This window comes from Manacus candei, unplaced genomic scaffold, assembly GCF_025592945.1.
Source record: "Manacus candei isolate 608988 ecotype Guabito, Panama unplaced genomic scaffold, ASM2559294v1 h1tg000017l, whole genome shotgun sequence".
Lineage (NCBI taxonomy): Eukaryota > Metazoa > Chordata > Aves > Passeriformes > Pipridae > Manacus > Manacus candei.
This window is the reverse complement of record NW_026138065.1, coordinates 5844583-5868200: the sequence shown is the minus strand read 5'-3', so window position 1 is coordinate 5868200 and position 23618 is coordinate 5844583. Positions and strand designations below refer to the sequence as shown.

At 36.6% G+C, this 23618-nt stretch overlaps 1 protein-coding gene across 3 annotated transcripts in view; it reads left to right on the top strand.

Annotated features, from left to right (window-relative positions):
- Window positions 1–23618, top strand: part of PLD5 (phospholipase D family member 5) — a 171665-nt gene that overhangs the window by 60260 nt on the left and 87787 nt on the right. For 2 of the 3 annotated variants that reach the window (XM_051783815.1, XM_051783816.1), the window contains exon 2: window positions 10731–10867. In XM_051783815.1, the coding sequence (XP_051639775.1) occupies window positions 10731–10867 (137 nt within the window). Of the gene's footprint in view, window positions 1–10730; window positions 10875–23618 lie in introns of those variants that run through there. The other variant, XM_051783817.1, reaches the window with a different exon arrangement.

The window sequence follows — 23618 nt, the reverse complement described above, 5'->3', positions numbered from 1 at the left end:
TACACTTAATCACTATAATTAACTAGTTTACCTTTATATCTCTGATTAGCTGCAGATCATAAGCCTGTATTTTCCTTTATCTCTCTTTACAGTAGAATATAATTCCTATTGTGAATGTCACATTGGTTATGCTCTCTGTGACAATGGAATTAACTTGCTTAGCCGAATGGCAAATCTATTATTTCAACATATACTCACAATGCAGTTTGAAATTCAGAATGAGCTAAAAATAAATGCTTCCCATATGAGATAATTTCATTTCCTGAACTTGTGTCAGTTTGTAATAGAGTTAATAAAACTTTTTCTTTAAGTGTATCTCATCAGAATGAGTGAAAGCAAACTTTTTTTTAATTAAATTGAAGTATTCTTAATTTGCTTTTTACACTTTATGAAAGTGGCAATTTGTGATTCATCTAACAAAATTAGTTAGTACCTCTAGGTTCAATAGCACCACTTGCCTTTGTAGAATTACTGCTTTATTGAAGCTTAATGTGATGTTGCTGTAATTGATGGTAGAAGCACTGTTAGCCTGTTCCAATTACAGGATGAAATGCTTAAATCTCATTGAAAAAATTTAAAGGTAATGTATTTTGCCTTATTAATTTGGAAAAGAAGAGACATGCTCCAGGTAGAGTGACAAATTTGACATACTACAGAACTACACATAAGCTCAAATTTGTGTCTAGCAGCCTTTCTGATGGTGTTTATGTGCCAGTGCCACAATTATTATTTTTAGTCTTTTTTTTTTTGGTCTTGTCTCATTTTGAAAGAGTCTTATAACAACAAAAGCTGTGTGTAAGAAGCTTGAGCTGACTGTACATATGATCAGTTAATGTGCCAAAAATGACATATGCAAACACTGTGTAAAAAATTCTTCATTACTTTAAAGTTTCATTTACTTTCTCTTAAAGCCCTATTAGCAGCACTATTATATAAAACACTTTCTTGAAAGAAATGTGATTTTTATAGTTGAAGCTGTGCTGTCAGCAAGTTTTAGATTTCTTAACTATGTCACTAGAATTTTTTTCTACAATTACTAACATACCAAAATAAATTATGGTTACTTTTAAACATAACAGGCAGAGCCACTTGTAATTAGAGTATTGTAATGTAATGTAATTGTGGTATAATTGTGGTGCATTCATCTGTATGTAGTCTGGTCTGCCTTCACACTTCTACTTCACACTGCATACTACTAATTTTTCCTTATGATTTAGAAACAGATTTATGTTAGCTGTTAAATCATTATTAGGCTGTTAACAGTCATTTTTATATATATGTGAGGTATCTGCTCTTCTGTATAAATATACATATTTAAGAATATATATATATTCAGACACACACAAAAAAAATAAAAATTAATGACTGTCCTAGAACCAGAATCTACGTTACAAATGCTCACTGATTTCAGTAAATGTGGCACAGATTAGTAAGACCCACAAATGTGTTTTGGTGCTTTTTAAATGCCTCAGTGATATGGAATGATCTGTCAGGGACATGCTTTCACTGATATCGTAGGCTTACTGTATTTTCTTATAAAAGGTCCTTTGCCATAAAAATTTATTTATTGTATGCACACAAAATAGCTGTCCAACGTTTTGCTGATCTCCTTTTGTCAGGGAGTCTCAAACTCTTTGATGTTGTAACACTGAATATCACAGTTTGCCAGAGCACATCCTGTCCTGTCGTCTGTCTCCAAATGCTTCCTGTCCTGGATTCAGCCTGTTAAAGTGTCCTGAATGTTACCTTCTGAACAGGTTGTCTTTAGGCTGGAATATGCCTTGATAGCATGGCAGGGTCATTGTTAAAATTTAGAACATTTATAGCTGTTATATATTGCTGCTTTAGGAGCCTTACCCAGGAGCTAAAGCTGTCATAGTTACTGCAGTCCTGCCTATTTTGGTGCAGAATTATGCTGCCAGAGCAACCCGTATTAGGCTGATCCAGTGGAGTGGGATGAAATCACTGTGGAGTCATTGTAGCCAATGGACACACTTGAGTGCTCCAGCTCGTTTTTGTGTTCAAAGGTTACCAAATGAAAATCAAACAGAAATAGATGAACTAAATGCATGACTTCAAGTACTTCAAGCATGGAACGTCTTTTCTTTCTTGGTGAGATGTTTAAAATGAGTCTGAAGTGACTAAGAGTAAAGGTTTTGAGCATGTTTAACCAGCAGATACAGAGAAAAATACAATTTCCCCCTTCTTTTTAATTTAAAATATTCCATTTCACTTTAATCGAAACATAAATAATCTTTAGATTAAAAGTTGAACATGTAAAATGAACAGTTCATTCCAGAAGAGGTTTAAGAAATTCCTGTGTCAGAGTTAATAGAAAAATATGATTTTGATGAATGGAAACAAAGTATGGAAAAGATAGTAGTACCGTAGGCTATTTTTTTTTCTTGTTGATTTTGAAAACAAGAGAATTGCTCACTAGAGACAGATGCAATATGGCAAGTTACTGCAAATCCTTTTTTTGTGTTCATGGAAGATTCTGATTTGTAGAGATTCTGATATTTCAGTCCAGTTTCCATTAGGAGTTGAGACTCTCAACAACAAAATTAAACTAGGTGTCGAGAGAATTGGGCTACAATTTGGAGCTTTCTCACTGGTTTCCTGCTGTGCTATAGACTCCAGAGTGATACATAAAGGGTGTAAAATCTGAAAGATCATTTTCTGCTGGAAATTGGACTTTCAGACTATAGACCAGTCTTCTTATCACCTGCTATATCCCCTCAGCCAGCTGTCCTCCAATGATTATAATTGATTTTAAATGGACTGTTCTGCAATATATTAATAGCTTGCATCTTGATGTATTTATTAATTTCATTCTTTCTCAAAATGCTGCCTTATGGGATCCAGTTCTTGATGGAAAACAATAGACCTTCAAACATCTGTTTGCTCAGTGATGAGTTGCTGTGTTTCACCTGATTTGTGAAGAGGACTGAATTCAGTTTTTAATTATATTTGTGAACTAAAGTTGTATATAGAAGGTCTCTTATCTGTACATAAAAGGTGTAATATATAAAATGAAGCACTATATGTGTATGTCTGTTAGTAACACAATTTTATCTGGGTTTTTTTTTTGTTAGGTTTTGTTTGTCTAAAGGTACTTTTTTATTATTATTATGTGGTGAAGTGCTGATCCAAAAAGAAATGTAGTTTTTTCTAGCCCTGCAATTTTTAATTGCAAAATTCCCGATGAAGTAATGGCTGTAATGCTAACTATGCTAAGACTACTTACTCAGAGGATCCAGGTTTAAAGACATGTAAAGAGATATTGGGATATAGAAATCCTAACTGCAGTTTTTGCTAATGAAGTATTAATAGTATTCTGAATTGACTGTTCAGACCAATTCAATACTTTTTCCTTTTCTTTTTCTCTTTGCAGGAGACACTAGATTTGAGTAGACTGTTATTTTTAGGGTAGACAATGGCCTTTTTTTGACATTACCAAACTATAATACTGTCTTACATTATGCTGAGTCATGATGAGAAGTCAGGGCTCAATTTTGACACGTGAACACTTAAATGTATTCAGGCTTTTCACCCCCTCTGGTATGCCAGTTCTAGTCAAAAAATTGCATCAGAGGTTGGTTGATGATGTGCTGGAAACCCTTTTTTCTCGTAGACTTCATATTGTGAATGTTAATAGCTTTTTGTAATATAGCACTTTGTGTGGAGGAGGTCCAAATAAGCAACCCCTAAAGCCTTGGATTTCTTCCAAAGGAGTTTATTGGTTTTCTCTTTATAGTCATCTGGCCGTCCATCAGTTAAGTGCCAGACCTGTTGGATCAAATGTTTGTTCAGTGAGCAGTGAAGCCAATGCAGGTTCTTTGTTGCAGGTGTGTGCTCAGGGCCACAACCCCTCTCTATACCACTGTGGCAGTCGTTCCTCCCACCCATCTCCGTGAGGCTGCATCCTGCTGAGCTTTGCGCGTGGTGAAAGACAAAACTTTGGACCATCTTTTCCTCAGCAGAGGCACTTGTTTGTGTCTGTCTCAGCCAAGTCTACCATGTAAAACTCTTGTCTATAATTATCTCTTGTCTGAGATAATTACATTTCTATAAATCTTTCGCTCAAATACAGATTTGAAAGAAACTGGGCAGACAGGGACTGCTGGTCAAACTGTGTCTTCTTGTTTCCTTGGAAAACACATTAAAGAATGTTGTTTGGAAAATTAACTGATGATTCTCTTATTTTTCTGGGTCACTACAGGATTAAGTATTTACTGTTGATCTTCCTCTAAACTGTCTGCATGCAGTCTTGAAAGGTGAACAAAATATGGTAGCTTGAAGTAGAGGCAAAGGATTCACTTTGCCTTGTATTCAGTTCAGGCATTATAGCTAGTTGTAGAGGTCTAAGTCAACATGACATGGTGTGACATGATCAGATTGTTCTCTGCTATAACTCTTGGTTCCTTCTGTGGAAAAATGAAACTATTTAAGAATATAGAAAATATATTCTACAGTTCATACCCTTGGCATATCTGGTCCTGTACTGTGTGTCTACCAGTGACAACAGCAAGTCCCCCAGCATCTCTATTAGAGGGCACATCCCAGCCTGTTTTCTCTAGCGTCTGCTGTGGACATATTTTTGAAGGCTTTGTCTAATCTCTTTTTGAACTTGCTGCTCCTGTTTGCTTTCACAACCTCTGCTTCATAAAAAAGTACTTTATCTTTTTGAAGCTTAACTCTTAGAAGCTGCAGTAAACATCCCCTCTTTCTGGTATTGTGGTACTTGGTGGATAATTTTGCCTTCACTGTACCTGATGTTCATGCTGTACCCCTTGGTCATATTTCTTCTCCTCTCCAAACTATGGACTCCTACCCTTTTTTGCTCTGTCTTCCTAGAGTATTTTGGTCCAGCCTGTTAGTAATTTTGATTATTCTTTTTCCTAGTGGTTTCTCAGTTCCTATATCTGTGCAACTGATTGCTCCTACCTGTTTGTAGCTCTTTTCTCTTCCTTTATTGAGCTTTAACCTGTTTTTGTCAACATACTCCCTAAAGTGTCAAGAACGTTTTGAAACTTTAATCTAGTCTTTCAGCATGCTTTCAATTCGCACTGCTTTGGTTTTGATTGAAAACTTAATAAGCACATTTCATTTCTAGTCCGTAATTTAGATTGATAATGAAGACATGAACAAAAACAGATACACAGCAGAATTCTCTGAATCTTTTCTAAAATGTCCTGCCATTTTTTCAATGACGATATTTCAACCAGCTTTACACCTCTCCTGTAATAATCTGGACATAACTTCTATGGTTTGTAAGAAAGTTTTCATTAAAGATGTGAGTATATATTATTTTCAACTTCTCCAGAAAGATAATAGGGCTCGTGACTAGGAAAGATAAAAATCAAAATTGATTGGTGTGTCTTTTTCTTGACAAAACTTCTTACCTTCTAGGTGTCTACATATAATAGCTTCATTACTTGTTCAAGTATTTTCTAGAGACTGAAGTTAAAATAACTAGTTTATTGTTTGCCAAATTCTACTCTCTAACTTTTTTTTAAATATGGGTAATATGTTTGCTTTTTCCAGTTTTCTGATACTTCATTCATGCTCATGATTTGTCAGAGGTCAGTGCTAAAGGTTAGTTTCTGTTAGTCTTAGCCAGTGCCTTAAGTATCCAAGGATGAAGCTCACTAGGTCCAGCCAATTTGAAAAATATTTAAGTCATCTTAGCACTCTTGGATCAGTTCCTTCCTATTATTTTTAATAGGATTTAAAGTGTTGATTGGCATTAATCATATTAACTGGGGGGTTCAAGGATGCAATGAAGATTATTATTGTACATGGATTCCAAATTAATGGCAAACAGACTTTATAGTAACATTTTTCTCTAATAAACACAAAAGAATGATTGCTAAATTCTTGAAGTCCAGTTCCTTGCTATCTTTGGCAGGTGTATTGTAGCATGCAGATGAACTTGTGTTCAGACACGTTGCAGGAAAGAGCAGACTACTGATATGACAGAAAACCTGCCTTTTAGAGCCTCGTTGGTTCCGATAAGCAGATATAAACTCTGTATTAGTGTGGTGCATAAGTATTACCTTCTTTAGTCTTTCAATAGGTATAAAAATGAAGCACTAGTTTAAAGCCATGTTTTGTTGTTATGTGGTCAGTTTTTCAGAAGATGCAGCATTGCAATTTCACGGTTTCTGTTTCAAGGAGAGAAGGACATTTTTGTACTGTAATGGAGGAAGAATAAATTTCTGATTAAATGTAGTGTGTCACAGAAATACCTGTTGTTTGTGAAGAAACTGAAAGCTTTAAGGACCATTGAGGCAGTTTAACAGCTTTTGAGCGCTGGGAGTGCAGTAAAGCTGGTAGACCTTTTTCTTGCTCTGCTTTGGGTATCTGCTTTTCAATTCTGCTTGGATATCACAGGCTCTGATGCAACCTTAATTGACATAGACTGTCCTTTCTCTTAATAAACAGTTAGGGTCCTTCTCAGATTAAAGAGTCTGAATAGTACTGTACTGCATACCTATTGTGCAGCTTTTGCTCTTTTTCTCACTCTCTGCCTGGAGGCATAACAGCACTAAAAATCCCCATGCTTTGTTTTAGTAAGTGCACCAGTTTTGGTGGATTTGTTTTAACGTAAATATTATTTAAGCTAGATGAGTCAGGTGAAAGAGACACATTTTGCTTCCGGTATTTTTTATAATCCTTACTGCGGAAGTTTCTTTCCCAGTCTTCCATAAGCTCTGAACAAATCTTTCTGTCATGCAACAGAATTTCTGGGCTTGCACATCGGTACATTAAAGCTAGTAGGTGCTCTGGGCATAGGCTTCTTAGCATCTGTAGCAGGCTTTAAATATGTGAGAGTGCAATGCTCTGCTGTTTTCAGTGAGTATGGGAAGGGAAAAAAAGAAATGTTACAGTGTAAGAGACTTATGTTAGACATCAATATGGTGCTCAGATGTGGGATGGAGTTGCCTGAAGAGACTCTAGGATCTCTTTCAACTGGAGATTTTTAGGGACAGGTCAAACAAATATCTGTTAGAACTAATATTTGTACAAATTAAACATATGTATGGATAGATGGGTTGCATAAGTTCTATAGATCCCTCACAACCCTGTATTCCATAATTAAGTGTTGAAGACTGCAAGTTTGAACACTGAGGAGTTTAGGCATTTACTGAAGGAAACAGGATAGGTCTTATAAGCTAAGAGGGATCTCAGTTGCCAAGGGGAAATGCAACAACATAGCATAAGCAAACAGTCTGCCCAAGCCCACAGACACAGGAGTCTGAAGAGCAATCTAGCAGATTCCTTCTAGTCTGTCAATGGTGTGAGCTCTTTTATTTTACATTCTTTCACGAAACCTGGTATTACTTGCACATACATACACACAGACATCCATAGATGGTATAAGGGAACAATTATATAGTCTTGTACAATCTGTTTTAATTAGAGAAAGCTTATTTTAAAATTACCGGCACTGTGGCAAAGTGCATGAAAATAAAGATTTATTACCATTGTCAAAAGAGAGGCTCAGAACACTTGTTTGGTGCAAGTAGCTATTTTTTATTCTTTCTTTTCTAATAAAAATGTCAATTTTAATCTAAGCAATTTCCAAATATTAATTTATCATCTTGTACATAGATTTAAAAGCAATCAAAAAACCACCACTCAGCAGAAGTAATTTCAAGATTAACTATAAAACTCTTCAAAATCCTCCTTACTATGTGTATAAATTTTTTTAAGTGGTCTTTACCTGACCCTTCAGACCTGTGGCTGAAAACATAGAGTTAAGAGAATCACAAACTTCAAATTTTTGCTTTACTTTATTCAATATTTTGTGCAATCCTTAGTTCAAAGAAAAACTACTGTTGGCACAGGGTTTTTTCCTATGTGGATTTAAAAGGTTCCCTATGTTATTTGTAACCATACCATTAAGCTGGTACTTAAGAAAAAGTGAAATAATGAATTCATTATAGTTTTCAAAGACAAATGCATAATATAAAGGATCTGTGAAAATAAGAGCAGTAAAATAGGTTTGTGTGGTTCTGTCGTTAGTGCCGGTAGAATAGCAGTGGTCTTACTAGTGGTACTAACTTTTTGTTGCTTCCAGTAAGCAACAGTCAGTCAAACTGCAGAGCTTGACAAACTGTATATATGCAGAACTGAAAGAACAGGGAATTAAGCTTTATAAAATTTTCAACTACAACAAGAAAACAGAAGTCTAGAAACCTCGAATTTGTTACTCAAAATTATGTCGAATGGGAATTAATGCCAGATTAGGAAGATCCATTCAGAATTGTTTTGGCCTCCCTTTTCCATATTCTTTTAATGTGACCATCTAGAAATTGCTACCATAAAATTTTCTGGTATTGAACTTGAGGAACCTGTTGTAGCTATGTGTCCCTATGTGTGTCCCCCACCTTCCTGTGATACCATATCATTTTTGGTACACTGTATATATTTATATGGATTTTGGGCTTCAGGCAGGTTAAAAGGTTTCTAGAGCTGTTTTATGACTTATGACAGGTGTTATAGAGGTACTGTGGCCACCTAGTAGTTAACCATGTCTTACTGTCTCCATGTGTACTGGCCCAGCCTTCAAGGCTAATGTGGTCTCTTCTGGTCCAGTGACCGTGCCAATCTCTATAGTTGTTCTGCTGTTTGCATGGTGACACAATAAAAAGATGGGAGTTATTCCCTGGAACAGTGGCATGAAGTCATTCATACCGTGTGGTAGCTGGGATGCTTGTGCTGTGAATTCACCCAAAGTATGGACTCGGAACCAGTCTCATTGAGTGGAATGGGTGCAGTTATCCTTGTTTGGGAAGAAGAACCTTATTGTTGCAAACCATACTGGGTCACATCCCCTGCTCTTAGGGGCTAGAGAATGAGCCCAAACTCTCTTTGGCTTGCTGGCTGTGGGAGTAGCTTTGCTATCTTTCTGCCATGGTGCATGGAGGAAGATGCATCAAAGAGTTTCTGCGAACGCACTTGCAGGACTGTAAAAAACGGCATGAGGCAATGGTCGTATTAACAGAAGTGTGAAACATCCTGACAAAGAAATGGCATAAAGCAGTGTCCCAGATCTGAATACTTCTTTTTCTTTGGCACTTGTTAGTTTTTTTTACCAATAGTATGAGGCAATGAGACAATGTTTAACATTTTTCTCTTAAGTTCTATTTTGCGTCTGACTGCAGCCTTAGTTCTGGACACCCAGATGCAGTAATTTCTAATTATTTTCATATGGTGCCATGATTCTACCTAGCAGCAGAAAAAAAAAGTACCAAATTTTATATATTTCAGAAGTAAGCATGTTTATAGTTGAAGAACGTTTTCTTATGCTGCATTCTTGTAAGATTTTAGTTAATATATTAGAAACACAGATTTAAATGTGTATTTGAAATGTATAAAAATGTCTAATATGTATTGTATTTAAAATATGCGTCTAACTTATACAGCATATTTGGTGTTACTGTTAAAGAAAAGGATACGTTTGTCACTAAATTTCAGGCAATTTTTTTCCAGTTTTTCTGAAGAAGTTGTTTGGTGTATTTTAGATTTTCACAGACTGAAATAAAATGTTTGTATCTGATTTGTTCTAAAATGCATAAGCATCTTCTTCTGGAATCTGCACTAGCTGGAAAGTTTTGGAAGCCTATGTATGGGAAACTGTTCTTTTACTCTGGAACTTATTATCTCTTAAACAAAATGTCGGGAACAATGGAAATAATATGAAGTTCATTATCAGCTGCAAGCATAATATTGCTTCCTTTCCCATATACTTTTCCTGCTTTCTCATGCACTTTCTCACTTTCCAATTCCTTTATGAAGCTGTTTTCTTTATGTGACATTTTAATTACAGGGCAATAATGAAAATTAAGAAAATAACTATGGCAACAGGAGTTAGACATATTTTTATATATGTGTGTGGTTTTGTGCAAATTTACTTCAGTAGAAAAATGTACAATATATTTTTTTGAACATTTGGTTTCAAAATACAACATACTTTGTTTTTGCAACTATGTAAATTGCATGTCAGAAGACTGTCTTTAGGAGATTTCACATTTATCTACAGCTCTGCCAGGTGTCCCTGATATATTACTGCAAGATTTTGAAAGGTAGTGCTATGCTGTTTTAAATATTTAGTCTGAGATGTGGAGGGCATTACCTATCATACTGAGCAACAGGCTCACATTGTTTCCTTGAATCCCATCTATCATCTGTGAATTTGTTTTCCTTATATTATTAATACTGTGGGGCAAGGACTTGTCAAAGTGTCTGTGACAATCATAGGGACAATGTCAGTTACTTTTTGTAGCAATAAGAAAAAAAAGACTTTGCTCCTCACTTGTCTTGCAATGACATGTTTTATTTCAACCAAACATAATGAAACTTCTGAGTGCTATCCCAAGTGTGTACTTTACCTGTGAGGTGCAATCAGAAAACACGTAGTTAATGTAGGAGTTGTTATTTTAATGCATAATACTTTCCTTGTGGTACAAACAGAAAGCAGTTTAAGTTATGAATATTATTTGTGACATGAATTATTTAACAGTGCCTGAGGGATTTAAAATACATCTCAAGGTGATACTTGAAGGACAATTTTGAGAGTGTTTTCATCCTGAGGTGTTGACACCTATGGCAGTAAAATCTTCAAAGAATTCTAGATCTTATGTAAAACTTTTAGAATCTCAAGACATTGAGTCGAATGTGCTCATGCCATTAAAACTTCTTTTAATCTTAATCTCTTTCAGTCCCAGCAAAGATGCATTGTGATCTTTGCACTGGTATGCTGCTTTGCAATTCTGGTTGCACTGATATTTTCGGCAGTGGATATTATGGGAGAAGATGAGGATGGACTCTCAGAAAAAAACTGTCAAAATAACTGTCGGTAAGAGGTAACAAACAAAACTTCTCTTTTGGGGTGGGCAAGAATATATGTGTATTGTATAAGGGCATGAAGTATTCACAATAGTTCTGTGGTGTAATTGGGAAGAGTAGGTACCAGAGGAAGAAATGGTTTCTCATTTTGAATTTCTGGTTTTGGAGGTTAGTTTAAGGAAAAAAAACCCACACTTTTTGAAGTTATTTTTGGTGATACGTTTTGAGCAAGACCCTTGTGTTGGGTCAATTATTTTGTAAGCCTGGGTCAAACCCATTAAATTTCAGTAATTGAGTACTGAGGTGACTCCCATAGTTCCCAGTTCTTTAATGTCTTTTCATCAAGAGCATTTCTTTCTTTCTTCATAAAGGTCACTGATCACTTTTGGCCTAAAACTACTGTCCCATTTATGTAGGGGAAGCTTTTCCGTGTTCCTGTTTGTTGCACACTAATAGACATACTGGCTTGCCTACAAACTGTGAAAAAAATTAGTGATATGATCAGAAAGGCTGAAGTGCTGACAGTGTTGGGTTAAGATTTGCCTCAGAAACCTGCCATGGTTCTGTCTTTTAACTTTAATTTTAAGTAGGAGCTTAGTTTTTTTTTGCCTTTTATTTCCAGACTGTAAATCTCATTTTGCTGCTCTTCACTGTCAGCTTCCTCCATGAATCTGTTCATTAGTGATGACCAGTGCTTTTCCTAGATGATATTGTCCAAAATCATCTTCTGTCCACCAAAAAGCTGATTTACCAATTATTTGTAGGTTTCATTCCCAGTTGTATTCTGTTTGGGTTTTTTTCAAGACTTTAGCTTTTCTATAAAGTACCCTCTCTGATCCACTTCGTGTAAAAACAGTAATTTTTAATTAACTTCTCAGAAATCCATTCTACTCTGATCAGGGAATTGCTGGAGTGGGAATGGGGGCCTCTGGGCATCCTGCAGTCTGTGACCCTGCTCAGAACAGAGTTGGCTACACCAATTTGCTCAGGAATGTGCACAGTCAGGATTTGTGTAGCTCCAGGGGGGGATGGACTCCACAGCCTTTCTGGGCAACCTGTTCCACTGTTTGTGCAGAATTTACCCAGCTACCACTGGTTGGGTGTACAGCAAGTAAAAGATAATTGAGATATGTGTTTTAGAATAATTTAACAAAAAAGTAATGTTCCTTTGAGCCTTTGATCCTTATTTCTGCTATTCTTTTTTGATTTTGTGTGAAAACTCTTTCAGGACAGTGCCTTTCTATGCTGCATCTGTGACACTGCAGACAACACTAATTCAGAACCCAGAAAATTTGATTATGTTTTTGCAATTATAAGTTTTTACAGGTTTTTTTACATGCTGCTTAAGAAAAAAAAAAAGATTCTTTAAATATGTAGCTCTATTCAAATAGGATATACTTGCAGCATCAGGTAACTTTGTCCTGAAACTAACCATCCTTCTGGCACTTTTTTCCAGGATTGTTTTTAGGTTTGTTTTTGTTCACTTCCTTGTATGCCTAAAGGTCTAGGCAGCCTTCTAATATCTTCTCTGAATCTTCTAGTGTTCAGCCAGCTTCCCTTTCTCCATCAAGGTCTTAGGTGTTCTTCACTGTGCCTTCCAAAATTTTGCCTTCCAAAATTTTTAAAGATACTTCATGTGTCACCTCTACACCCACCATCTCCATGTGTGAATCTTTGACAGAACTAGGTCAGATGAGGGGAAAGTCTTTCTGCTCGTTGACTTTGGTGTACTGCACACGACTTCAGCACACACAGAAACTACTGCACCATGTTTTCCTCTTAGTTGCATCAATTAATGGCTCCCATTTTGTTCTGGGCAGCTGCATAAGCCTAGCCAAGGAAGGACTTCACTTTCTTCACTTTGTATTCTTCAAAGGGAAAAAAATTCAGAGTAGCAGTGATGTACAGTGCTATGGAAAACCAGGATATTATTTTTTTCCATGTGTGAGATTAACTGGTTTTGTCTCTTTGTATGAGTTATAGCAAACTGCCTTTCCAAAGTCCGTTTACCTTTGCTCAGTTTTATTATTGGTTCACGTGTGTCAGTCTTGTCCTCTCCCAGACTGTGTTAGAGAAGCCTGGGACTAAATTCAGCATATTCAGACTTTAAACATAAGAGTCAATTAAACTGCTCTGCATTTACAGGGATAAAAGTGATCTCAGACCCCAGCTCTATTTTAAGGTGCCTTTCACAGAGTGTTTCAAGTGTATGATCTAGCTATTAATGCCTGAACCAGAAGGCATATAAGTGCTGTGTGTATAAACTGCCTAAACCATTTCTAATAACAGTATCCAAGTGCTGGCAGCTGCTACCTGCTAACATTAAATCCTTCTCTACATGATGAAACTGGAGTCCTTTATGTGTTAAATACATTGCAGACTTAAGTGAAGTGCTGCAAATCAGTTGCTGCCAATGGCATATATTTAGTACCTGGGGTAAGCACTTTTAATAAGTAAGACAAGAGATATTGAATTCTTATATGACAAGAGATATTGAATTCTTATATTTCTGCTGTGTGAGTATTTTCACTGAAATTCAGCAAGAGGTGCTTACATTTGCAGGATGTGCTGAGACAGAATGGTAATAGGTGGTTCTCTTTTTTTTTGTTGTCATTGATGAAATGTTTGTCAAATACAAGTTTACATATATGATCCTAGAATTCGTTTTTGGTTTTAAATTACTGAATTTATGAAGAAGATTGATAGGAAATGATGCTGTGGATTTGAGAAGAACTTCACTGATAGTTTGTTAAAGACTTTTGTCTTCAGAAAATTTCATTTGGTCTTTTTATTTTAAAGGAAAATACACCTGAAATAGTTCTTTGGCTAGAAATTTTTGGAGTTTGTGTTAAAAAATAGTGAGAATTTTTAAGGGAGAGAAAGAAGTAAGAGGAAGACATTTTTAGAGTCTAGAGCTTTTTATAGCCTGAGGGAGGAATCATTGAGGTATGTTGTATGTGGCATTTTTCAGTAAAGCTTACATCTTTTTTTTGTTGTTGTGATTGTATTGTTCATGAATACTAATACGGCCTTTCTGATCTACTTGTTGTAATTCAATGTGAGGTTCCTCCTCTGTAAAACATTCCATAAACTCTTATTACAGGAGGAATACCTACTGCATATATTCCCAAAATGACCTTACTCTTTATTGATGCAATTATTTCTATTGTGGTCTTTCTAACAAAGACAAGTCAGGGAGTGGAAAAGCAGGCTTTTTTGCATGTCTTCTCTGATTGCTGAAGGGATTGATGCTACCCCTCTAAAAGAGTGCTTAAGAAATAGCACTTTTTTAAGAAATGGAAATGTGTTTGAGAGTAAAATTATGGATTGTGATTTGTAGTCTTTGGGCTGTTTGCTGAAAAACTCAGTCTGTGATTGAGAACTGAAAAGCATCTTGTCTTAGAGGTCATTTGTGACTGCCACAATGTGGAGACAGATTGTTGGAGGCTGCTGTTTCCCATTTTGTTTGTTACGCAGGAAGAGGAACTTGATATTCAATACTATTGAGTCAAATATACAACAGAAGCTTGAATGTTTGAGATGTAACTAAGAAATTATTGAAATAGATTTTTTTATCTTTTGACATGTAGATACAGAAACTTTTTTTTTAGCCTGCTTTGCATGTTGTAATCTGAAAATACAAATAGGTAAATTAAAAGAATTTACAACCCTTTCCTAATAATGGAGGGCTAATAGTAGAGCAAATAAACGTAATTATCAGATTAATTACCAAGCACCAGTGTAAAAATTACTGTGTCTTCTACTGACACATACAGTGCAATTCAAATAGAGACAAGGGAAGGTATATAAAATTTATCAGGCAGACAAATTCAGATCCTCATTTCACTTCTGAAGCTTGAACTGTACTGTCTGAAAATTGCACTGGTTTAGATGAAATAAGGCTGTTTTTACTTATTTGCACTGTCCCATATACCCTTCATGCTGTGAATTGTATGTGGAGAGGTTGGCTGACTGAAATGAGACTTTTTATTTTATTTTTTTACGATAGGATCATGTCTGCTAAGAGGCAGCTTTTCACTTCAGAGTGTGCTGTAAACTCTTGGCTTTGTTCCACAAAATTTTATTTCAGAATGCTGGATTTAAAACATTTTGACCCATCCTATTAAAAGTAACGTCAACTGATTGACATTTAAGAAATAAAAAAAGTAGTAATGACTGAGAAAAGTTGAGGTTTTGCAGTTTGTGCTTGATATGTGATGGAAATAATTCTCTTAAGACATCCACATTAATGTTGTTAGGCAGCCCTGCTGAATGAGACTGGTTAAGAGGATATGCTTAGCAGTCTGGGAATTTTGCCTGTCTTGCTGTGGGTCCATTAGACACTGAATCTATAAAATTAGATTATTGTAATTTGAAAATAGTACATTTTAATGGCTGATCTATTGTGAATAAATCTTGGCTAGCCTCTGGCCTAACATCAATCAAGACTTACTTGGCTTTGTTGGAATTGGACAGTAAACTCTAGAAATGGCAATTTGGGAAACAGAAGAAATTACAACTATTAAGAGAGAGTCTCTGTTTTTTCAAACTCTTTGATCCAAGGTCATTTTGATTTATTAGCAGTAATTTGAGCTCTTCAAGGCTCAACTTGAGCCTCTTCTGGTTGTTGCTGCTGATAGTCATGCTAGGGTTCCTGTAGAGCTTGAACATGCCCTTAATTATCCTTGTCTCACTAGCTTTTCCAATATCCATTGAAGCAGTTGTAGCAGCTGGCATAGCTCCTGTCTCTGGCTGTGAGTTTGGCCCTGTCTCTTGAGGGGGACCACAGAAAAAGGTGGGAAAGGAAGCAGTGGTAGCTATCTTCTGTAGTTCCCAAGCTTGGTGTGCACTAAAACTGTTGTTTTAGTATATTTTTTTTTTCAATTTGCCTTCCTCTGACGATAATTGGAAGGATTTTTCTTGTTTTCTCTGTATGTGTGTTTTTAAGGAAGATTCTGTCTTGCATTTTGTTCCAGTGACAATATTTTGATCATTTCTCTTCTCAGAGTAATATATAACAAAGGCTCTTGTTCTTTTGTGTTTGGATTTATGTTGGAGGAATTTGTTGTTCTGTAGGACAGGAGAGGCAAAGCCTATTGAATTCATTTTGTGATTGTAGGGAGGCTTTGACCAATTCTGCACTATAACAAGTAGGTGATGATGCTTGAGCAGTGTTTATGTTTCCTTTAGATATTGTTTGGATTGTTTTGGATAAGGATTTTTATCCTCTATAATTTAGGTATCCTGAAGAGACACTGAATCTTCCTGTTGAAATGCTAAGCTTTAGAATAAAACAATACCTTGCAATGTCAACTTCCAGAGATTAAATCTAGTTATATACAATAATTGTTTATATTGAAAAATTACTATGTGTTGCATGCATTGCTGACAGTTTCATTAGATGGTTATTCATCAGTTGTGAAAGAGGCCCCACAATTGGAGCCCATAATTGATTTTTTTTATGTTACTTTATAAATCATTCTTTCAACTACTTTCTTCTATTTCCCCAAGTAGGGTTTTGCAGCAGTATTAAATAAGCACACTGCAGCACATGCTTACATTCATTTACCTTGGAAGTGTTTTGCCCCAGGCTTATTGTGGGGGAGATTTTCTCTGCGCTGCGTGGGTTCTGAGCATAGCAAGGTTTATATTGACTGATTTCTATTTAATAAACAAACTATGACAGGCATAATAGTTAAATGTCTAAACAGAACAAGATGCTCAGATTTTGAAAACAAGCCTGTTAAAGAGCAACTGAAGATTTCTATTTACAAAACAACTATTCCACTTGGCACCAAAATGCCTTCTGTCAACATGATGGACAAGGGGATTGAGTGTACCTTCAGTCAACTTGCAGTCAGCACCAAGTTGGGTGGGAGTGTTGATCTGCTGGAGGGTAGGAAGATTCTGCAGAGGGAACTGGATAGGCTGGATTGATGGGCCAAGGCCAACGGTATGAGGTTCAACAAGACTGAGTGCTGGGTCCTGCAGTGGGGTCACAACAACCTCATGCGCTGCACTACAGGCTTGCGGAGAAGTGGCTGGAAAGCCACCTGATGGAAAGAACCTGTGAGTGCTGGTCAACAGCAGCTGAACATGAGCCAGCAGTGTGCCCAGGTGGCCAAGAAGGCCAATGACATCCTGGTTTGTACCAGCAATAGTGTGGCCAGCAGGATCAGGGCAGATCAGGGTGTCCCTCTCTACTCAGCACTGGTGAGGCCACATCTCACTATGAGAAGGACGTTGATGTGCTAGAGCATGTCCAGAGAAGGGCACAGGAGCTGGTGAAGGGTCTGGAGCCCAAGTCTTATTGACTTGAGCAGCTGAGGGAGCTGGGGTTGTTTAGCCTGAAGAAAAGGAGGCTCAGGGGAAACCTCATCACTCTCTACAAGCACCTGAAAAAGGTTGTAGGTCAGTCTCTTCTCCCAGGTAACAAGGGACAGAATTAGAGGAAATGGCCTCAAGTTGTGCCAGGGGAGGTTCAGGTGGGATATAAGGAAAAATTTCTTCACTGAAAGGGTTATCAAGCATTGAAACAAGGTGCCCAGGAGAGTGGTAGAATCACCATCCCTGGAGGCACTCAGAGACTTGGTTTAGTGGTGAACATGGTGGTGCTGGGTTAACGGTGGGACTTTCTGATCTTAAGGTCTTTTCCAACCTTAACAATTCTGTGGTGACTGTTTTCCCCTTGGTTTGGGGTGACATAGAGAATGAACTATAAAACCACTTAGTTTTTTAGATGATCTCTATTTGCAGTCATTTTTATTTTTGCATCAAAAGAGGGAATACAGTTTCAATTGAAGTTTCTAGGCTGGACCTGGTGTACCTCCTGCAAAGTCATTCAACGTCCTAAACTATGGAGGGAAATCACTAATTCAACAAACTTCCACACGAGGAAGTTCTACCTATCCTACCTTTAATTTTTCATTTTTTAAAAATTCATTTCAATGGAAAAGGTATGTATTAAGAGTTCCTCAGTACCTGTACAGAGTACAACTTTTTTCCTCTGTTTCTGCCCTGATACAAAGAAAGGATTTTTTTTTCCTTTTACTTTCAGCTATAAAGAATATCTTCAAAAGTTAAAAAATGTTTAGATCTTGTTCTGTCTGCATTACTCCCAGTAGATAGTTCATTATTACTTACATTGTATGGAATAGGTCTGGGCTTCTACTTATTTTGTTCATATGCACAAATGATTCTTTTTCTCCCATTCTTTGTTCAGTTAATTATTTTCTCTGGTATTTAGGACAGAGGACTTTAGAGTCTCCTTAAGGCAGCTTTTCCTGTTGTGCTAAGTATTGTTTAGGATGTAGTACACAGATTAACATATTTCATGTTCTCGAAAGTTATCTTTTTAGGTATGTGTTTGTTTCTCCTTTTATGACTTAGAATTTATGAACTCACATCAGAGAAAATGTTCCAAGTTAACAGTCAAATTCCAATTACTTTAAGGTTCCTAAGAAGTGCAGGTGGGACAAAGGAGCAATTCATGTGTTATAGTATCTTTCTCCTGTGTAGTTTGCTGGAGCTTCTCTATGATTAAATCTTTTTCTTTTCTCTTTTTTTTTTAATGTCTTCTCTCCCTTCTCCTGTTTCGACTTAATGTGTTCTTTTCTCTTTTCAACTTAACATATTCAGAAAACTGAAATGACTTCATCCAAGCAGGATTCATAAGATTTCTGAGGTAATTTTCTATACCGGATTGTAAGCCTATACTTGAAAGGGTTATTAAATCTGAAATTGCTGGTCATTCTCAAGATCTCGAAGACGGATTTGTGACATTTCGGGGAAGTTTTTATTCTATCTGGTGAGAACAGCAATCCAACTTAAATAAAGCTCCCTGATAAATCGTTCTTCCTTTCCTTTGTCGGGAAGCCATTTAAAATAGCTAAAAATTTTAGTAGAACCTATCTGAATTCATGCTCCATTTCAGGGTGACTTGTTCCTTCAGCCAGGGCTGACTTTGCATCAGCTCCTACCAAGCACCTGTTCCAGTGACACAATTTATTTTTAGTTGCTTCTCCCCCCTCAGAGCAGTATGTGAAAAAGATACTCATTATCCTGTCAGATTACATTAGATATGTTGAGTTCTGTGTCTGATCCTACTATGGTACTGTGAGTGTCCTCTCTGGTGGCACGATTTGATACTCCTCAAGAGTGCAAGTGCAACGTGCTCGATGCTACCTTTGGTGACCTGCTGAGTACGTGGCTGAGTTTGCCTTTCCAAGCACCAGGGTGGTGCCACAGTTAAGAGAAAGCAGTTGTGGTACCTGCTGAAGGCTAAAGCATCATGCAGAGCTGTTGGTCCTGTTTACCAGGTGAGCTTGAGCTGACTACCTATTGTCAGCCACATGCAGCTCAATTTGCTATTGTAGCTTTGAGGTTGCAGTCAGGCAGCAGGGGTTCTTGGTGTTAATGCCCTGCTGGGAGGCATGAGGGAGAACTGATGGTTGAGGTGTGTAGAGCTGTTTTTTCCAAATGCTTTGTACGTGTACAGGAAGACATATTTTGGTGAAATGTTTGGGTTTTTCTTTGTCATTCTGAAGATTTTCTTCCTGGTTTATTTTCCTCTTATTAATACATGTGTGAAATTTAGGTGAAGCCAGAGGCACTTCTCTATGGTCTCTCATATGGTCTCCATATGTCCAAGTCTCTAGTTAGTCAGAGTATCACTGTCTACAAGTACTCTTGTGTGTTGGGCAGCTGAATGTGAATGACCTTTGTTAATCAGGAAAGTATGAGTTTGTTTCCTTTATTCAAATTACTCACATCCAATTATCTTGACCAAGAGGAAATAATGCACTAGAGAACCATTTGATTACTTATTTTTTCATGTTTTGTTTTAGGCTTTTTTTCCATAATCAGTTGACTTCTTGACAACCTGACCGGAAAACAGAAAAATAACAAGCAAATACCAGACTTGGCACATGCCAGATGCTGTGTCTTAGCTGTCATGTATTCTCTATTTAATGACTAGCCCTTTCCAAATAAGGTTATTGCAAAATTATTATATAGCTCAAAGGGAGTTTTCATGACTGACAGCATCATGATTTGGTAGGTTTAAATCGATTTCTTTCCAAGTGTTGAAATAACTCTTCTAAGAGCCATCAGGGATTTGCATGCCTTCTCATATGAGGGGGAGGATTAATCTTGCCTCAGACTAAACTTTTGATGGATATTTAATGGCACATTAGAAGTGTTGGCTTTGACTCTTTACTGTTTTTCTAGATCTACTTGGAACAAATATGTTATACTCATATGTATGACCACAGATTATATTTGATATCTTTTGTCAATTTGGCAGATACATAGTTATTTGATCTTTGTTGATCTGTCAGAATATTTCTTTAAAAGTTTTTTGTTGTTGTCATTTGTGAAATAGTTCCTGACTAGACTTGAATAATACAAATTTTTAGAACTCTGCTTCTACTGACTGAGTATTGGAAAAAATGCAGTTTTACTAGTAGTTTAGCAAAATATGAATACATGTAAGCTTCATAGCTAATCACAAAACTTTAAAGAAAGAATGAATGTATCACCAGCATGAGGAGGGCAGCTGCCCTTTGTTTTTTGTTCAAATGCTGTCAAAAATACTAGTCCTTTTTTTTCCACTCAGTTTTGGGTCACTTGAATCAGTTTGGCAGTCCTTTTTTTTGCAGTTCATTGGAGTTGATGGTGGAGAGTAGACAGACTTAGCATTCAGTAAAGGCACTGGAGGACACAAGGGGTGATATTTTTTGGGCAATGAAGGCTGAAGTTCTGGACTAACAGAAGTGTCTTGTCAAGCATGCAGCCAGTGCCATTGGGATGGTGACAGTCTCCAAGAGCTGACCCATCTAGTGTGTTTTATAGATGAATGTGAGACACCTCAAAGATATCCTAAGCACATTCAGCTTTGGGCAAAGACAGGCTGCCACAATCTGGAGCCAGTCCATCACTCCACCAGCTTTGGGGAATGATATAGGGAAGCAGTAGGGATGTAACCTCCGCATGACATCAGACAAACTATTCTTTTTCCTAGTGACACATTCGTTTGCATGTGAAAAGAGTTCTTCAGGATTGACTAGAGAGGAGAAAACAGTGAGGTGCTCTAAGTTGTTCTTCTGAAGAGTCACACAAGTACTTAGGATAAGCAACCAAGTGATTCTGTGCCAAAGGTACTGCTCTGACCACATGCACATGGTAGAATTTGTAGATAGAAATGTACTTCTAATATTTTAGGATTTTTGATGTTTTCAGGTTTTGTTTTGAGAGTCAGGATTTTCCTATTAAAATATATTCTGCAGGGTAATTACCAGTAACTCAGTTAATGCTTTTGGCTAAGTTCTGAAAACATGGTTTTTTTTTATTCTGTTTAAAATTGGTGTGAGGTTTATATGAAGGTGGTTTGGGTTTTTTTGTTTGTTTGTTTGTTTTTTTTTTGGAGGGGGTGTTTTTTTTACTCTAATTGCATCAGACTAACTCATTCTTTTAGTACAAATATAAATACTGCTTTATCAAGCTACATAAATTATGCCTGTTAGAGAAAGAGGTCCCATCACTTTCTTCATCTTGGCCAGAATTTACCCATCAGCTTTCCTTCCCCCTCCTGCCTCCCCAGGTTTTAACTTGGATGCAACAAGTTTTAACAGATGCAATTTTAATCAGATAATTAAATTCTGTATGGACCTAACTTAATTACCATTCAAAAAAAAAAAAACAAACCAAAACAAACCCGCACATCCCACAAACCAAAACCAAAGTTAAACAAACAACAACAAAACAGAAATACAAAGAGATACCTAAAACAAACATAAAATAGTTAAACCTATCTTAGTGCTCCTAAGGTATCCTGGAACATTTCCAAAGAATTTTGCCTCTGTAATATGAGTGCTGGCAATGCCCTTTGGGAATAGATACTTTAAGTACTTTATTCTTTTCATCTGTAGGTTTTTATTACCATTCCTACCTTGACTGTATCTGCTGAATTTGCAGTGGTGATTTCAAATAGTTGCTGACTAAAGTTTTTACCTTGAATGTCCCCTCATTGTTTTGCAAAGCCGTTTTCTTAGTTCTTGCTGGGCAGGAAGGAGAAAAAGAAATGAAAGAAAATGAAACAAAATCAAATTTCTTGAATTGATATGAAATTTTCAAAATGAAATGAAAAGTTGCAATTTTATTTTATTTCATGGGATTGTTGGATTGTGTAAGTGTCAACATCATAGAATATAATTTTGTTCCTATTCTGGGTAAGAGAGCTCTTACTTTGAAGATTCTCATTATATTATTGTTAACACCATAAAAACATGTTTATTTGTGAGGAAAAAATGATAGTTTCATTCTTGACTGGTTTCTACAACCATAAGCTAACACATTTATTCATCCAAAGTCATACCAAGATAACCAGGCCCTTTTAGAAAGATGCATGGGCCAAGAGAAAAGAGGGTAGCAATCATATTCCCACTTACTGTGTATTGATATATAATTATTCAGACCCAATTAATGTTACTCTTTACAGTTATAAAGTGTTCGTATAAGAAGATCAGGATTGTGTGGCAGGAAATAAAAAGACAACATATATTTTGTCATTTAAAAAAAAAAAGGTCTAATTGTCCCTGTAATAATTTACCATATCTAAGCCTTAGAAAACGCTTTTGTATGAATTTTCATGTTCACAAGCTGAATGTAGAAATAAAAAACATCTGGCTATCTAATTAATATATATGGCAGCAAGTGGCTATTTATACAGTATTTGTTGCTCTTTTGAGAGGCTCATTAAAGTTGATATGTTAGGGTATTTTAGTGTGTTTTACAGATGGGTGAGCAGTGAATGGGTTGCTGCTCAAAAGAGCTGAATAGACATAACAGCTGACATGGGGCTTGTGTGACTGCTACACAGCTTTGTACGGGACTAACTGAATAGCTCAGCTGTTGAATTTTACATAATTTGAAAATCGTGGTAATGGTATTTACTCAAGACTTAAATATGGTACAAACAAAAGAAAGGACTGAGATTCTTTTCAGTGGCCAAACAGGTACCTAGTGAGCACTTACTGTTGTGTTGGGAAGTCTCACCTCCTGATTCCTGACCTGATGGATATTCAGGGTATTCCCTGAAGTGTGCATGCCATAAAACATAAGTGGGAAAATTGCAGATTTAAATTTAAAAGGGCAACGTTAACACCAAGAACGGCATCTGGATTTCCCTATGCATGACAGGGGCAAAAAATGGCTTCACCTAAAGAGGGCAGCATTGTCTGAGCTGTGTGTGCCTTACTGTCCTCATCTCTGTTAGAAAGGAAACTGCCTGCTACGGGCTGGGGGCAGACCTTCTCCAGCTGCCATTTAGGTGTATTACCTGGAGTGACTGTCAAGAAACAGGCACTTGATATGAAGCAAACTTTTGTGTACTACTGTATTTGGAGGGCTTTTTCTAACATTTATGGATAGTGAATCTTAAAAACATCAACTCAGAATTAAGAATGTATAAACAAATAAGATGTCAAGAAAACAAACTCAGTAGGATTTTTGTGTGTGTGTGTGTGTGTGTGTATAAAATTGAGAATATAGTAGAACTGTGGCCTCAAACTGCAATGGAGATATTTAGAAGAATAGAAATAAAAACTAACCCAACCTTTACATCTTCCTGGTGAGGGGGTAGAAATACAACAGGCAAAAAGCAATTAAATAAAAACAAATTTTTCTGTGCCTTTCTTGAAACTAAGGAGAAAGTGGGAGGAATAACATAGTACTTTTGGTAAGTAAAATTGGGGTTTAAAAAA